The sequence below is a fragment of the Montipora foliosa genome, chromosome 1, assembly GCF_036669935.1.
Source record: "Montipora foliosa isolate CH-2021 chromosome 1, ASM3666993v2, whole genome shotgun sequence".
NCBI classification, from domain to species: Eukaryota; Metazoa; Cnidaria; class Anthozoa; order Scleractinia; family Acroporidae; genus Montipora; species Montipora foliosa.
Genome location: NC_090869.1, coordinates 70,144,756 through 70,162,102, shown reverse-complemented (window position 1 = coordinate 70,162,102; position 17,347 = coordinate 70,144,756). Strand labels below are relative to the sequence as shown.

The window sequence follows — 17,347 nt, the reverse complement described above, 5'->3', positions numbered from 1 at the left end:
CGAGTGACCTGTGGAATGTGACCTGTGTTTTAGACCCGCCGTTTTATCTATGATTGTAGGTAAAATGAGGATCACCAGTTTAACCTATGTAAAAGCGGATTCAACCTGCTCCTGGATTTGACAGACAGTATATCCCTCGTTACCGCTGTAGTATACAACCCTTCAGTGTTGATAGAAGCAGAGTTAAGGTAACACTCGTTTGTTTTAGGACTGGCACATTTATCGATATCTGTGTACAATCAAAATTGAAAACCTATTTAATGGAAGAGACCCGTTCTGCAAAACGATATCCACGTATCAAATGAAATGTTAATAGAACTCACTGGGAACTCGGAATAATCCGAGCTTCAGATGGGATTCGAACCCACGACCCTCCGTGTTCTGCAAAACGTAAGTATAAAATAACACTCTTCCTGTTTAAATCCGCATAAGAAGGCTATTGATTTCGAAAATGCGACCTTAATGTAAACTTATTTAACTAGGTTGCAAAAGCGTAAGAATTACCTGTGCACGTTTTGCCGTCTCCAGTATATCCCTCGTTACAGCTGCAGGTGTACGATCCTTCAGTGTTGAAACATTGAGCGTTGAGGTCACAGTCATATGTTTCAAAATTTCCACATTCATTCACGTCTGTAAGACACAAGAAAGGAACAATCAAAAAATAAGAAAGCATTCAAAATCTTAAGTGAGCTTAATGGCACGTTATGAACCACAAAACGTTTTACAACTCCTATTTTATTGGATCAGTATCCAGAGCAGAATTGGTGGAGTGGTGAGAGCACTCGCCTCCCACTAATGTGGCCCTGGTTCGATTATCCGATTCGACGCCATATGTGGGTTGACTTTTTTGGTTTTCTACTCTGCTCCGAGAGGTTTTCCCCCGGGTATTCCGGTTTCCCCCTCTCCTCAAAAACCAACTTAAAACTTAAGCTATCTTTCTTTAAGCTATGCTACTAAGTCATGCGTGGACTGTATAGCGGCTGCAGGAAGCACCACAGTGGGCGTTCGGTTCGACCTTTTTGAGCTGCGTCTTTGCCGCGCTTTGCGACGACGGTTAAGAATTAGTAGTATACTAAGCACGAAGATCTATCGTAATCAAGACCAAGGCCCAGTGTTTCAGTTCTAAGTTGATTTGTGTGCCTTTTTTCTACATGACCCCAAGAGCGGCTTTGGCAACTGAGGACTTTTTATTAAAACAGCCACGTTGAGTAGAAAGACCTATCCCACATGGATCGAAACGTTTAATTAAAAGGCAAATGTTAATAAGAGAAATTCCCCAGCCGTTTCGGCAATACAAAACTCTTTGCAGATAATTGAGCACAGGAATTAAGGGTAACAGAAGCGGAAAGTAATAAATGAATGATGAGCATTGGACTGGGCAAGAAAAGGCTAAAAGCCACGAGGTTGAGAATTGGTGGAACTGATCGAACTGGGTATAAATGGATTACATTTATATCATTTTCATTTATTTTTTGTTTTAACGTCTTGCGTTGGTAAATAAATCTTTAAAGACAAACACATTTCGGAAAAGAATCATGTTTTTTCCATTTTTGGCATGTACGCTAGAATGGTGCACACGTTGAAACACATTCCATTGCTTAGTTGTTTAGTCTATTAAACAAGAAACTTGCCTGAACACGTTCTACCATCGCCCTGATATCCACTGATGCAGCGGCAGGTATAGAATCCCTTCGTGTTGTTACACTCAGCGTTCGGGTCACACTCGTTTGTTTCAGGCCTGGCACATTCATCAACATCTGTTGAAAACGATTTGCGAGTGAAACGTTATCACTTCTCCGATTAACTTTTACACTGGTAGACATTTCTGAAATGATAATCTCGTACATCAAAACAAATACTTTGCTGAAGAATGTGAGAGGAGAATGGATATTCACAATGCAGTTATTCTTTAAAATAAACGTACTTATCATTGTTATTATCATTAAACCTAAGTCGCCAAGGATTAAGTTAGTATATATCACAACATCTGAAAGAAAGTCAACCAATAACTTTCGGGTTTCAGGAGCCTCAAGATGTACTTTGCAAATTTTGTAAATTGTAAATTGAATAAATCCAAAGATTTTTCGGGCTTTGAGAGCCTGTTCTAAAATCGGGACTCAATTTTAAGTGCAAATTCTTCATGGTCTAAGAACTTAAGATACGGTTTATTATTATCACTACCAAATATTATCGTCACCGTCATAATTATCAATACCATTATCGCAATTACCATCAGAAGTATCACAATTATTAATATTAGTCCTAAAAATCATTATCCTTAATATTATTATTATCATCGTCATTATCATAATTACAATACATTATAGAGCTATCTTGGCTCTCTCTCTTTCAGCAACTGCACGGTACAACAAGCACACGTGAACGTTACTTTTGCTTTCCATGAAAGCCAAAGAGGCTCAATTAAATTTCTAAAGTAGCCTATCAAACAGCATCTTTGTTTTGTTTCATTATCATTATTACTATAGATTATATAGGGTTAAAAGGACTAAACTACTTTGGAAGGTAGTCTGGAATTCAAAAGAAAGAGGAGTGGTGGAGTGAAATCACATTCCATAGATCATTGTTAACCAGGCTACACAGACATCAATAAAATACCTTTTACGCAAATGCCTTTCTTTAGCTCATCTGCTTTGTCTTCCAACTCCTCAAACGAATCTACTTTAAACACATTATCAGGTCCAGAGGCAATCTGGTTCAGTTCAGAAAGATCGACATCCTTTCCTATGCCGAGCACGAAGACAGCTGATCCTTTATTCTGAAGACGTGCTGAGACCTCATCAAGCGGTGTATAGGCTCCCTGATCCGTTGTTTGCTTTCCTGTCGTAATCACGAACACGGGCTAGGGCAAACGAAAGAAATTCAGAAAAAAATGTTGACTCCATTTCAATGATATGATTGTTCCCTCGAATTCATCCCATTTAACGCTGCGCCCTGGAAATTACGTTAACTTCATTACTACTTTGAAGTCACGTGTTTGACGCCCATCTAGCCCCATCTATTCCTTTTCGGTCTTGCGCTTTCGCAAAGTATAACTCTAACGAATTTTAAGTAGTGTATGCGTGTTGTCATCCGACCAAATTTGCTTTGGACGATTTATAAACTGGCAAATAAATATTCAATCAAACTTTTCTTACCCTGGATACACCATCTCTCATTCCGCTCTCGCGGGTCAACACTTCATTTTCTGCCAGGGCCAATGCCTTATCAATCTGCCTCGAGCCTCCCTTGCATTCTAGGAGACTAACCCGTCTGTTAACTTCCTCGCTGTTCAGAAGCGTTCCAGTTAACGTGTTAAATTTCAGAACAACCTTGCCATCTGTGCTGAATGGAATTAACGCAATGCGACCTACGGGCTTTGACACATCGAAAAACGTAACCAACTCTTGGACAAACTTCAAGACACGTTTCCAGTTGTCAAGGTCATCGCAGACAGACGAATCGATGACGAAGGTGGTGTCCATAGGGATCGGACATGTTTCTTCTGTGGGAACAAAAGATTCGAGCCTCTCAAACATTCTTTCTCAAAACAACGTAGAAAAAGAGCGGCATTGTTCTAAGTAACATTTCTTCAGTTGAAACCTAGTAGAACACAATGTTCAAGTATTTGGCACTTGTATTTGTGTGTGTCGCAATTTTACGGCACTCTATCAACCAACAAAGGAAGAATTTAAGAAAAAGTAAACGTCATGAAGGAAAGAGACCTGGCAGAAAGAAAGGAAACATCGTGGCCACTTCTTTGCACAAGCTAGTCCCAGCTGTTGAAAAAGTTTGGTGGATGCCAGGATCACTAACCAATCCAGAGATATCGACTGGTTTGCCGCCTTTTCTTTCTGTCCGGTTGCACAATGGAGAGACTTTTTCAAATTATGAACACTATTTTTAGCAGAAATTTAACTCTACTTTATTGAATTTCTCCTTACCCGGTGGGCTTGGACAAGACTTTTGCACAATTGGTTTGACAATCTCCACGAGATCATCAAACCCAGTAGATTTGAACACTTTGTCATCAGAGCTTGCAATTTGCCTCAGTTGCCCAGAATCTACACTGCGACCGATACCCAAGGCGTACACTGTTACTCCCTTGTCTTTTATGCCTTGAGACGCTTTATCAAGTGGTGTAAATTGTTCCTGAGTTGACTGCTCGCCATCGGTAATCACAATTGCAACCTGCGGTAAGTTCAAGCAAATAAACAATTGGGTTTAGTGATGTTTCAATAAAGCTCATACTGAAACGCATGGCATTCCAATGACGTTCTTTCACTCATCACCTTTGGTACTGTAGCCCGCATTCCAGCACTTGATACAAACACAAGTTCATCAGCCATTTTTAGAGCTCTGTCAATATAAGTAAATCCCCGCTGAAAACGTATCGCATCGATGCGCTTTCCATATTCCTGCGCTGTAATTTCGGCTTCAGAGAAAGTATTGAACGTAAACTCAAGTTTAGGCTTGGTACTGTAAGCAATTACTGCTACATGGGTAGAATCTGGTCCAACGTTGAATTCATTTATTATGTCTTTCAAAAACTGTAACATCAATGGCCATCTTGAACGACCAATGCTTCCTGAGGAGTCCACAATCAATGCTACATCTGCAACAGCTCTACATGCTACAGAAGAAAGGGGAAAGAAACGTTAAAAGTCACGCTGTGCTTGAACTCCGCAAAACTTGATTGGTCACCGGGACCTCCGTATCAAGCATGGAACCCTGTACACAATCCATGGCAAGTATCAATTGAAACACATATAGCCCAAGGTTTAGAATGTAACCATAGCTTTAATTCAATGACTTTTAAAGGCATCGCTCATAACATTATGATGAAAGCAAATAGTAAACTTAAATCAATGCCGAGTGAAATAACTGAAAAATATTTCTTCGGCTACGGTTTGAAATGGTTTCGCGACTATTCCGAATCACCTCGCATGTTGAAACCTTTCTGAACAATTCTAATGTCTCTTTTTCAAATTCTTAAGCGATGCGTCATTTGTATAAAGAAAAACGAAAGACCAAAAAGGGACCTTACATCTGCTTTGATTAAGATCGCAGCATATCATCTGGTTATAATTAGGATTATTAAAATAAAAAGAAAAAACACACTTACGTGGTGGTGTTGGTGTTTCGCGGAGAGCAGCTGTAAAGCAAACATGGCCACTTTGTTAACGCTTTTTTTTGGGGGAAATGATACTTTGGAATCATTAATCATGCTAATTCTCAAAGTTCCTGGTAAAACAGGCACTACTATTACACCTTTTAAAATCAGCACTTGTACAAGCTCTGTTTCTACCAGGGATGAGGGATCAGTCTCCGAAGGTTTGCTTATGGAAGAGTTCAACTGTCCGGACCGTTTTTCACTTGTCATATCCGTTCTTCCAGTTTCGGACTCATCTCTTATCACCTTGCTAAATAGCTTGGTGTTCTCGCGAGTTTTTTTTGTTTTTTACATTCAAACCCAACTTACCAGTACAAGAATTTTCCACAATAGTATCAGCTGCAGGAGTAAGATCTGCAAAGGTGGGGGCAGTGAATACATTTTTAGCTGAACTGGCAATGTCGGTTAACTGTGTTTCATTGACACCTGATCCAATACCAAGAGAAAACACGTTTACATTCTTGTCCTTGAGCCCGCGAGAAGCCTCTGATAGTTCTGTGAAGCTACCCCTGTCAGTTGTTTGTTGGCCGTCGGTGATAACAACTGCAATCTGAAAACAAAAGGAACAAGATGCTGAGATTGCAAAAAAGAGGAAAACGAACCCATGCAGAAAGCCTCCAAAGAATCAACAAAGATGTTTTCTTGCCTGCGGCTGTCTTCAAAGGTAAGTACTTCGACGGCATCAGAACGCCGAAGATTCTAAAATCGGTATTTTCAAAGTAATAACTGTACATATACGCAACCATAACTAAAGGCTAACCATTTGAGAAATCGGCGCCTAGACCGAATTACCGCAGACATTGCACTGCCATAATTGAAAGCTAACCATTCGGCAATCGTCGCTCTGCAAAATTTCCCTGCCTGCATCGCAACCACCGTGGGCAGTTAATTCTAAGCCATTTCGGAATAGGCGCCCAAAGCGTCGCTTTGACGGCTTCGTCTAAATGACAGTGAAGACTGAAGTAAACGAAGCCGGTCAAGAAATGTACCACAAAGCGCTCGTAAGGTCCACAGGTAACTCAACTGATGCTTATAGGACCAAAAGATTTAAAAGCTAATTAACCTATTATTCATTTGTGTCTACAATTTTCAAATGGACTGTAGCACGCGCGAAACAAGTTTCTCTGATCGTCTGTGATTTAAAATTCATCCGTAATAAGATGGATGGAACGTAACTAAGAGCTGATTAGGCACAGACATTTGTCATCGATGGCATTAGAAACCACGACCTTCCTCTCAGTTAAAAGTTGGTGCCCTACAATTTAAGCCAAGTTAGACCCAATACGATTGATTATATCTGGCAGAAGCACAATAAAATGTTTGCACATCAACGACGGTAATCGTACCTGTGGCAATTCTGGTCTCATTCCCGCTGCTGTTGTAAATACATCACTTTCCGCTAGCAACAGAGCTTTATCGATGAAAGTAAAGCCTCTCTGGAACCTTATGCGATCTATGAGTTTTCCGTATTCCTGTGCTGTCACATCAGAGCCCTTGAGTTTGTTAAATGGAAACTCTAACACAGCCTTAGAGCTGTAAGCAATTACAGCAATGTGAGTCTTATTAGGACCCACATTTAAGGCCTCAATCATCCTTTTCAGGAACTCTAGCATTTTTGCCCAATTACGTCTACCAATGCTTCCCGATGAATCCACAATAAATGCTATGTCTGCCACGGCTTCGCAGTCAAATTCTGAAGAGAGAATAAATTTTTAAAAAAATTATATCAACCAATTAAACTTTTAACTGACCCTATTTACTCTTCTGAAAACCATAACAATTTCCCGAAAGGAGTTCTTCTCCCTGCCGATATTTGTGTTTTATTTGTCAACGCCGTTAAGGACGACTTTGACTTTTTTTAACACCCTCTCTGCTCAGCAGATCTTGAAGAAAATGATACATATAATGTGAGATGGAAAACTCGGTCATGCAAGGCGTGTTCTAAGTGTTGTACAGTGTTTCTGAATTTGCTATGCATCAGGATAAAATAGCAAGGTCTATACAAAAGTTTTTCCTGCACGGCATTTCAAGCTAAAGAAAACTTTACGAGCCTCTCAATACTGCGAATTCTTCCTTAATAAATCCCGACTGATATGTTAGGCAGTGTAAATGATACATTACTTTGGCAAGTGGTATTGTCGGCGTTCAGGGTAAAACCTTTGTTGCAGGAACACTCAAAGCCACCATCGGTGTTTTTACAAACTTGCTGGCATCCTCCGTTGACAACAAGGCATTCATTAACATCTGTCAAAATTAAATCAATAAACATCTTCGAGCGTTGTTCATGCTATTTTCTTATACTCATAGAAATTTGTTTTAAAAGAAAAGGACATAAAAAGATAAAAAAAAGAAGGTTTGAAGCTTAAAAGCCAAGAAAATGACGTATTCGAAAGTCATCTTATTCAGTGGTAAACTGGAACAAACACCTGTTTGTTGAAACGAAACCGCTTCATCCATCACAGTCCTGGGCAGCATCCCTTATCTCCTCTGAACTCTTATTAACCTCTTTTATCGGTAATTCCTTACACTGACAAGACAAGAAATCAGCTATTACCTGTGCACGTTTTGCCATCTCCTGTATATCCTGCATCGCAGCTACATGTATACGATCCTTCAATGTTGCTACACTGAGCGTTGGGACCACACTCGTTAGTTTCAGGGCTGGCACATTCATCGATATCTGTAGGTAAAATTTGTTTAAGATTAGTAAATGAACATTTTAAAGGAAGAGACCCCGTAGACAAGAGACAATCTGATAAAATCCTGTCTTTTTGCGAAACAATAAAACGAACATAAACAAACGCATGGAAGAAAAAAACTGAAAATGATGCAGCAAAGGATTGGAGAGATAATAATAATAATAATAATAATGATAATAATAAAAATAATATTAATAATAATAATAATAATATTAATAATATCTTTACTACGCTTTTAAAAATAAACAATGTTTAATATTACTCTTAAGCATTACAATTTTCCCAAATTATTATTATTATTATTATTGTTATTTCAAACTAATAACATCTTTATTTGCCATAGTTCTTGAGAAGTGCATTTAGTGCTACGCCATTAATTGGGACTGGCTTGACAGAAATACAATCAAATCAACACATATGAGATGATAGGTTGGTGTTTGAGGAGAGGGGAAAGACGGAGTACCCGCAGATAAAGTTCCTGAAGCTGAGAAGAGAACCAACAAATAAACCCACATATGACACGGAGTCTAGGAATCGATCCCTGGCCACATTGGTGAGGCGAGTGCTCTGACCACTGCACCATCCCTGCTTCTGATTTCAAATGTTAACTTACTTATCTAACTCACAAAATCGTACTGATTACCTGTGCAATTTTGTCCATCTCCTGTATATCCATCACGACATCTGCAGGTATACGATCCTTCAGCGTTGATACAAGCTGCATTAGGGTCACACTCGTTTCTTTTAGGACTGGCACATTCATCGATATCTGTGCAAAATTAATTCAACAGAAGTAAACAAAGCATCCTTAGAAAACAGTCTACAAAGCACTCATAGTAAAACAAACGCATGGCAGCTAGGTAACTGTAATAATGACCTCGTAATAGCCGTAATAGCCGGGAAATTGGCACAGGTACGTAATAGGACTCGCGAACCCAAAATCCATCATATTATATTCACACGTACTATTCCTACTTCAAACAGCATAAGAAGACTGTTTATTTTCCAAATGCCACCTAATCCTTAAAACCACTACCATCCACATCCACCGAGCAGCATCATACACAGGAACAAAATCCTTCACAAATTATATCAGTGCCATGTGGTAGGCAATGTGCAATACTGTTTTCCTCATTTTAAAGCGAGCTTGAAGTTCGCCAAATGATGGCTATTAGTGAGCATCGTGTCATCTCGTGTTTTCCTCATCATGCAGCAACATTTTTCAGTTAGAGTAACATACAACATTACGACACTTGCTGCAATCTAAATGTTTTTCTTTTTTATGTCTAGATCCTAGAACACAGAGTGGTTGTGTTGGAATTAATCGAGAGAAGCAAAGACGTCAGAAGTGCTAACCTTCCCAACGGTTTTAGCTATGGTTGTATGAGAGTAGGAAATCTACTTTGAACGCTTATAACCCTCGTAGTATTTAACATGTGGCTTCCATTTCTCGTTCTGGAAATGTTCTTACAATGTACTTTCAAATGCATAAATAAAATCTCGCAATACTAAAATTGGATTAAAATCATCGATTTATGAGCATGCACCGTTTTGCCGAAAGGGTCAATTAACTATCATTTACACTCTTCCCCTTTTCGTTAATTCATGAAGGAATTTTCATCACGTTATTTTCTCTACAATTTAATATCATTTAATCACTTAAAACAAGACAACCTAATACATGTATGAAAGTTACAATTTTGCCTTACACGCCTAAAATTCATAATAACACGGCAAAAAAACATTTCAATGTTAAAGGAAGCACTAATTGTGTTTGTTCTCAACGAAACTGTGAACGTTAAGGAAAAAAGTCTTATTTCTAATTTAAGACAACCTCCAGGTAGGTTATGTAAATGACCCGCATCAGACCTGCATTTCAACCCGCTTCCCTCAAGGCTCAAGGTACCAAAGAAAACGTTTCTCCTTCTCCTGTACAGCCCACTTTCTCCGTATTCAATGTTGGAAGGTAACACAACAATTGTCCACTAAAACCGTTCAGGGTTGCACAAATCAAAGAGGGGGGAGAGACAAGCAAAAAAAAAAAAGACGTCAAACGTGCTAACCTCCCCCCAACGGTTTTATCTACGGCGGGTGTAAAACCACAAGTCACATTCCACAGGTCACTCGTTGCAGGTCATTGTTTTACTTTCTTGAAAGTAACCCAAAATCCTTAATTTGGCTAACCCTAGGCCTAAAAACCAACCTTAGGCCTAGGGTTAGCCAAATTCAGGGTTTTGGTTTCTTTCCAAAACATAAAACAATGACCTGCAACGAGTGACCTGTGGAATGTGACCTGTGTTTTAGACCCGCCGTTATATCTATGATTGTAGGTAAAATGAGGATCACCAGTTTAACCTATGTTAAAGCGGATTCAACCTACTCCTGGATTTGACAGACAGTATATCCCTCGTTACCGCTGTAGTATACAACCCTTCAGTGTTGATACAAGCAGAGTTAGGGTAACACTCCTTTGTTTTAGGACTGGCACATTTATCGATATCTGTGTACAATCAAAATTGAAAACCTATTTAATGGAAGAGACCCTCAGGGAACGATCTAGTCAAATTTTGTTCTGCAAATCGATATCCACATATCAAATGAAATGTTGATAGAACTCACTGGGCACTCGGAAAAATCTGAGCTCCAGATGGGATTCGAACCCACGACCCTCCGTGTTCTGCAAAACGTAAGTATAAAATAACACTCTTCCTGTTTCAATCCGCATAAGAAGGCTATTGATTTCGAAAATGCGATCTTAATGTAAACTTATTTAACTAGGTTGCAAAAGCGTAAGAATTACCTGTGCACGTTTTGCCGTCTCCAGTATATCCCTCGTTACAGCTGCAGGTGTACGATCCTTCAGTGTTGAAACATTGAGCGTTGAGGTCACAGTCATTTGTTTCAAAATTTCCACATTCATTCACGTCTGTAAGATACAAAAAAGGAATAATCCAAAAATAAGAAAGCATTCAAAATCTTAAGTGAGCTTAATTACACGTTATGAACCACAAAACGTTTTACAACTCCTATTTTATTGGATCAGTATCCAGAGCAGAATTGGTGGAGTGGTGAGAGCACTCGCCTCCCACTAATGTGGCCCTGGTTCGATTATCCGATTCGACGCCATATGTGGGTTGACTTTTTTGGTTTTCTACTCTGCTCCGAGAGGTTTTCCCCCGGGTATTCCGGTTTCCCCCTCTCCTCAAAAACCAACTTAAAACTTAAGCTATCTTTCTTTAAGCTATGCTACAAAGTCATGCGTGGACTGTATAGCGGCTGCAGGAGGCACCACAGTGGGCGTTCGGTTCGACCTTTTTGAGCTGCGTCTTTGCCGCGCTTTGCGACGACGATTAAGAATTAGTAGTATACTAAGCACGAAGATCTATCGTAATCAAGACCAAGGCCCAGTGTTTCAGTTCTAAGTTGATTTGTGTGCCTTTTTTCTAAATGACCCCAAGAGCGGCTTTGGCAACTGAGGACTTTTTATTAAAACAGCCACGTTGAGTAGAAAGACCTATCCCACATGGATCGAAACGTTTAATTAAGAGGCAAATGTTAATAAGAGAAATTCCCCAGCCGTTTTGGCAACACAAAACTCTTTGCAGATAATTGAGCACAGGATTTAAGGGAAACAGAAGCGGAAAGTAATAAATGAATGATGAGCATTGGACTGGGCAAGAAAAGGCTAAAAGCCACGAGGTTGAGAATTGGTGGAATTAACCGAACTGGGTATAAATGGATTACATTTATATCATTTTCATTAATTTTTTGTTGCAACGTCTTGCGTTGGTAAATAAATCTTTAAAGACAAACACATTTCGGAAAAGAATCATGCTTTTTTCATTTTTGGCATGTACGCTAGAATGGTGCACACGTTGAAACACATTCCATTGCTTAGTTGTTTAGTCTATTAAACAAGTAACTTGCCTGAACACGTTCTACCATCGCCCTGATATCCACTGATGCAGCGGCAGGTATAGAATCCCTTCGTGTTGTTACACTCAGCGTTCGGGTCACACTCGTTTGTTTCAGGCCTGGCACATTCATCAACATCTGTTGAAAACGATTTGGGAGTGAAACGTTATCACTTCTCCGATTAACTTTTACACTGGTAGACATTTCTGAAATGATAATCTCGTACATCAAAACAAATACTTTGCTGAAGAATGTGACAGGAGAATTTTAAGTGCAAATTCTTCATTGTCTAAGAACTTAAGATACGGTTTATCATTATCACTACCAAATATTATCGTCACCGTCATAATTATCAATACCATTATCGCAATTACCATCAGAAGTATCACAAATATTAATATTAGTCCTAAAAATCATGATCCTTAATATTATTATTATCATCGTCATTATCATCATTACAATACATTATAGAGCTATCTTGGCTCGCTCTCTTTCAGCAACTGCACGGTACAACAAGCACACGTGAACGTTACTTTTGCTTTCCATGAAAGCCAAAGAGGCTCAATTAAATTTCTAAAGTAGCCTATCAAACAGCATCTTTGTTTTGTTTCATTATCATTATTACTATAGATTATATAGGGTTAAAAGGAGTAAACTACTTTGGAGGTTAGTCTGGAATTCAAAAGAAAGAGAAGAGGTGGAGTGAAATCACATTCCATAGATCATTGTTAACCAGGCTACACAGACATCAATAAAATACCTTTTACGCAAATGCCTTTCTTTAGCTCATCTGCTTTGTCTTCCAACTCCTCAAAAGAGTCTACTTTAAACACATTATCAGGTCCAGAGGCAATCTGGTTCAGTTCAGAAAGATCGACATCCTTTCCTATGCCGAGCACGAAGACAGCTGATCCTTTATTCTGAAGACGTGCTGAGACCTCATCAAGCGGTGTATAGGCTCCCTGATCTGTTGTTTGCTTTCCTGTCGTAATCACGAACACGGGCTAGGGCAAACGAAAGAAATTCAGAAAAAAATGTTGACTCCATTTCAATGATATGATTGCTGCCTCGAATTCATCCCATTTAACGCTGCGCCCTGGAAATTACGTTAACTTCATTACTACTTTGAAGTCACGCGTTTGACGCCCATCTAGCCCCATCTATTCCTTTTCGGTCTTGCGCTTTCGCAAAGTATAACTCTAACGAATTTTAAGTAGTGTATGCGTGTTGTCATCCGACCAAGTTTGCTTTGGACGATTTATAAACTGGCAAATAAATATTCAATCAAACTTTTCTTACCCTGGATACACCATCTCTCATTCCGCTCTCGCGGGTCAACACTTCATTTTCTGCCAGGGCCAATGCCTTATCAATCTGCCTCGAGCCTCCCTTGCATTCTAGGAGACTAACCCGTCTGTTAACTTCCTCGCTGTTCAGAAGAGGTCCAGTTAAAGTGTTAAATTTCAGAACAACCTTGCCATCTGTGCTGAATGGAATTAACGCAATGCGACCTACGGGCTTTGACACATCGAAAAACGTAACCAACTCTTGGACAAACTTTAAAACACGATTCCAGTTGTCAAGGTCATCGCAGACAGATGAATCGATGACGAAGGTGGTGTCCATAGGGATCGGACATGTTTCTTCTGTGGGAACAAAAAATTCGAGCCCCTCAAACATTCTTTCTCAAAACAATGTATAAAAAGAGCGGCATTGTTTCTTCAGTTGAAACCTAGCAGAACACAATGTTTAAGTATTTGGCACTTGTATTTGTGTGTGTCGCAATTTTACGGCACTCTATCAACAAAGGAAGAATTTATGAAAGTAAACGTCATGAAGGAAAGAGACGTGGCAGAAAGAAAGGAAACGTCGTGGCCACTTCTTTGCACAAGCTAGTCCCAGGTGTTGAAAAAGTATGGTGGATGCCAGAATCACTAACCAATCTAAAGGTATGGACTGGTTTGCCGCCTTTTCTTTCTGTCCGGTTGCACAATGGAGAGACTTTTTCAAATTATGAACACTATCTTTAGCAGAAATTTAACTCTACTTTATTGAATTTCTCCTTACCTGGTGGGCTTGGACAAGACTTTTGCACAATTGGTTTGACAATCTCCACGAGATCATCAAACCCAGTAGATTTGAACACTTTGTCATCAGAGCTTGCAATTTGCCTCAGTTGCCCAGAATCTACGCTGCGACCGATACCCAAGGCGTACACTGTTACTCCCTTGTCTTTTATGCCTTGAGACGCTTTATCAAGTGGTGTAAATTGTTCCCGAGTTGACTGCTCGCCATCGGTAATCACAATTGCAACCTGTGGTAAGTTCAAGCAAATAAACAATTGGCTTTAGTGATGTTTCAATAAAGCTCATACTGAAAAGCATGGCATTCCAATGACGTTTTTTCACTCATCACCTTTGGTACTGCAGCCCGCATTCCAGCACTTGATACAAACACAAGTTCATCAGCCATTTTTAGAGCTCTGTCAATATAAGTAAATCCCCGCTGAAAACGTATCGCATCGATGCGCTTTCCATATTCCTGCGCTGTAATTTCGGCTTCAGAGAAAGTATTGAACGTAAACTCAAGTTTAGGCTTGGTACTGTAAGCAATTACTGCTACATGGGTAGAATCTGGTCCAACGTTGAATTCATTTATGATGTCTTTCAAAAACTGTAACATCAATGGCCATCTTGAACGACCAATGCTTCCTGATGAATCCACAATCAATGCAACATCTGCTACAGCTTTGCATGCTGGAAAATTACACAAGAAAGAAATGAAAGAATATTTTGAAAAAGCACATTGTGGTTGCAAAATTCTGTAGAGTTTTATGAAGGGGTGACATACTTTATTGTTTGACGGTGACTATTTGCAAAAAAGAGTCACACGACGTTTTGGCTAATGCTTTAGCCTTAAACAAGTTGAAATGGCATGGGATTTTAAAATGTGAACAAGGATCGGAGGCGCGTTAAAGGTCATTATGATTATTATCATTTATTTTAACTTAGCAGCAACAAAAGTGGAGTGGATGAAGAATGGCCTGCAGATAAAAGATCTAATCCACGAATGCCAGGCAGCAAAGAGAAAACACAAGGTTACACAAATGCCATGAATAGTTTCAGTTATAGAATGATGTGCAAGATGAGGAGGAAAGATAACAAGAAGATGCTAAGTGATAAGGATTAGTCGTTAGTTTTAAAGAATCAAAACATATTGCCATGCCGTACATGTTAACCAGCGGCCTTGTTAATATTACACGCGCGCATACCATGTGTGTGATCCTGTTTTTGTGTTGAACCGCCATCTTATTTAAAGTAAAAAGATCGTTGTGTTATAACCAAGCGCGAGACACAACACATATAATGGGATGAATGGAGGAGGTACTTCGCAACATGCGTATGTTTCAAGTGAGAAACACGCACCCAAAAAGAGTCACTGCTGGAAACTGTTTCATATGCAAGGTTTTTCACATCATTAAAATCCATTTGGCGAATTAGTCATGGTCAAAACTGGGAATTTCTCTTTTGTGTTAAGCAATCTGGGTTTTCAGTGGTAGCGCTTTTTGGCCGCAGCACTGAAAAAAAAAACAGTTGGTGCAACTCATCCTGTATACTTTGCTAGAATAGGAGCGGACAGCGCAAAATCAGCCAGGTTTCCTGGTAAAAAGACCCGGAATGATGCTGACCGCTCGCAGTTTTTTATATTATGCAAAATTAATTACAAAGCTTGAAAGTATCCACCAAGTGTAATCATCAATCAGTCACTTACGTGCTGGAGTTGGCGTGGGTGATATTACAGCTGCAAAAGATAAGCAGGATTAGTAATGTGCTGATAACATTCCCGAAGAAAGAAACAATTTAACGTCAACTCGATTGATTAATAGTAACGAAAAACACAATCCAGGTGGTCTTAAAAGTGTCATGTCTGGTAATAAATAAAAGACCGGATGAAACTTTATTTCAATCTGTTAAAGAGAAAAAAAAATTGATACACGTATGTTTATCTTGGAAGTGTCATGCCCAGTAGCGAAATACGTTTATACGTTATTCCATTCAGGAGTAACAATGAGATCCACTCATTTAGTGAAAAGTGACAGAAGATCTACTCCAGGAATATTTGCTTTTAAATTGTAATGAAAAGGGGAAACAGTGAGCCATCCTCTGGGTTTACCCAACAACTAACAACAGATAAACACAACCCAGGAATGTTTGTCTTGAACGTGCCAGGTATGGTGATGAAATATTTTCGCGTGATATTCCAGGAATGAGAAACAAACGTTAATTGTGGTTATTTAACAGCCCTCTACAAAAAGCAAGCACACAAGGACCCTTTACATAAAAACTAGGTGGAAGGGTGTATGTGAAAGAAATTCGAAATTGAAAGGAGAGAAACAGTGATCACGGCATTTATGAAGTTTTTTTTTCTTTTCTTAACAAACAAGCATTTGATTTGACAAGGATTGTCTTCAATTAGCGCTCCGCAGGTAGATGAGTTGAATCCTCAAGGGAATTAAAAGTGAACCACGACGACCTTTGATGATCAGCGTTCGGCAGGGCAGACCTTAGTCCCTCCGTCTGGTCTCTTTTCACAATCCGGTATACTTAGTGGTTCCTCCTTTGAAGGGGGAAGGATTAAAAGCCAGCAGCATCAAAGGCGCCTTTTGAAGTAAAATGGTTTTCTAACAATTGTCCATCAATCTTCCTTTTGCTGCCCTCAAGGCGTTCGTGGATATTAGCCGTAGGAGTTAGATTGGTAACAGGCAGCGATAAACCAATAACGGTAACAGGGGTCATGATGAATCATGAGGAATTGGTGGTTTATTTGTTTGAGAATTTCAGATTTTGCGGTATATGTTTTCTCCATTTTTTTTTTCTTTGAACATTAACCTACGGAACAGGGAGCCAGAATTGAGCACAGCAGGTGGTGGAATTTATGAGGTCGCATATGCACAAAGTATGCAGCGTTGTTGTGGACACTGGCCCATGGTTGTTGGCATGCATTTTCATTCCTGGCTTGGGAATTACTGTTCTGTTGATTGCGTTAGGAGATTTGGTGTGCCGCGAAAAATGACGGCTAAGCAGGAGTGTGTACCCACGGAACAGACCATTAAATAACAGATGTTTTTGAGTAGATGGCGCAGTGGCTGTCAAAAGTGGTGGGTCAGCGCATTCACCTTTATCACTCGGCGGGCATTTTGGAGTCCACGGAGAATAAAGGCTTTGTTTTTGCCTTGTGTTTGAACGTCTAGCCTCACACTGAATGAGAGGTTACACGAGCAAAATCTTTTGTTTGGGCATTGAGTGATATGGGTCTATTGGATTATTTAAGTTCGTTTCTTTGATTGTGGCAACATTTATCAGTGATAACGCAACGGCGTATTGAAGTCAGTGGGACTTAATATTTTAGCTTGTCGAGGGAATGAGAGTATCGGCGATGTGTCGAAATTTAATCCGGACCACCCCTTTTCCAGACTGTGATGAAGTGGAGGAAATGTAAACGGAAAGAAAATCCAAAACTCTAGCTAATAAATTCACTGATCTTAACTGATTCGTGCATGATG

General features: G+C 39.6%; 1 protein-coding gene across 1 annotated transcript in view; it reads right to left on the bottom strand.

Annotated features, from left to right (window-relative positions):
- LOC138007322 (uncharacterized) overlaps nucleotides 1–17,347 on the bottom strand; it is a 227,884-nt gene that overhangs the window by 71,958 nt on the left and 138,579 nt on the right. The window contains exons 139-157 of the mRNA XM_068854143.1: nucleotides 15,556–15,585; nucleotides 14,200–14,540; nucleotides 13,852–14,098; nucleotides 13,084–13,430; nucleotides 12,545–12,788; nucleotides 11,797–11,922; nucleotides 10,670–10,795; nucleotides 8,513–8,638; nucleotides 7,725–7,850; nucleotides 7,292–7,414; nucleotides 6,517–6,863; nucleotides 5,480–5,720; nucleotides 5,123–5,152; nucleotides 4,290–4,630; nucleotides 3,942–4,188; nucleotides 3,156–3,502; nucleotides 2,617–2,860; nucleotides 1,632–1,757; nucleotides 505–630 (exon numbers count right to left, since the gene is read on the bottom strand). Of these exons, the coding sequence (XP_068710244.1) occupies nucleotides 505–630; nucleotides 1,632–1,757; nucleotides 2,617–2,860; nucleotides 3,156–3,502; nucleotides 3,942–4,188; nucleotides 4,290–4,630; nucleotides 5,123–5,152; nucleotides 5,480–5,720; nucleotides 6,517–6,863; nucleotides 7,292–7,414; nucleotides 7,725–7,850; nucleotides 8,513–8,638; nucleotides 10,670–10,795; nucleotides 11,797–11,922; nucleotides 12,545–12,788; nucleotides 13,084–13,430; nucleotides 13,852–14,098; nucleotides 14,200–14,540; nucleotides 15,556–15,585 (3,885 nt within the window). The remainder of the gene's footprint in view (nucleotides 1–504; nucleotides 631–1,631; nucleotides 1,758–2,616; nucleotides 2,861–3,155; nucleotides 3,503–3,941; nucleotides 4,189–4,289; nucleotides 4,631–5,122; nucleotides 5,153–5,479; nucleotides 5,721–6,516; nucleotides 6,864–7,291; nucleotides 7,415–7,724; nucleotides 7,851–8,512; nucleotides 8,639–10,669; nucleotides 10,796–11,796; nucleotides 11,923–12,544; nucleotides 12,789–13,083; nucleotides 13,431–13,851; nucleotides 14,099–14,199; nucleotides 14,541–15,555; nucleotides 15,586–17,347) is intronic.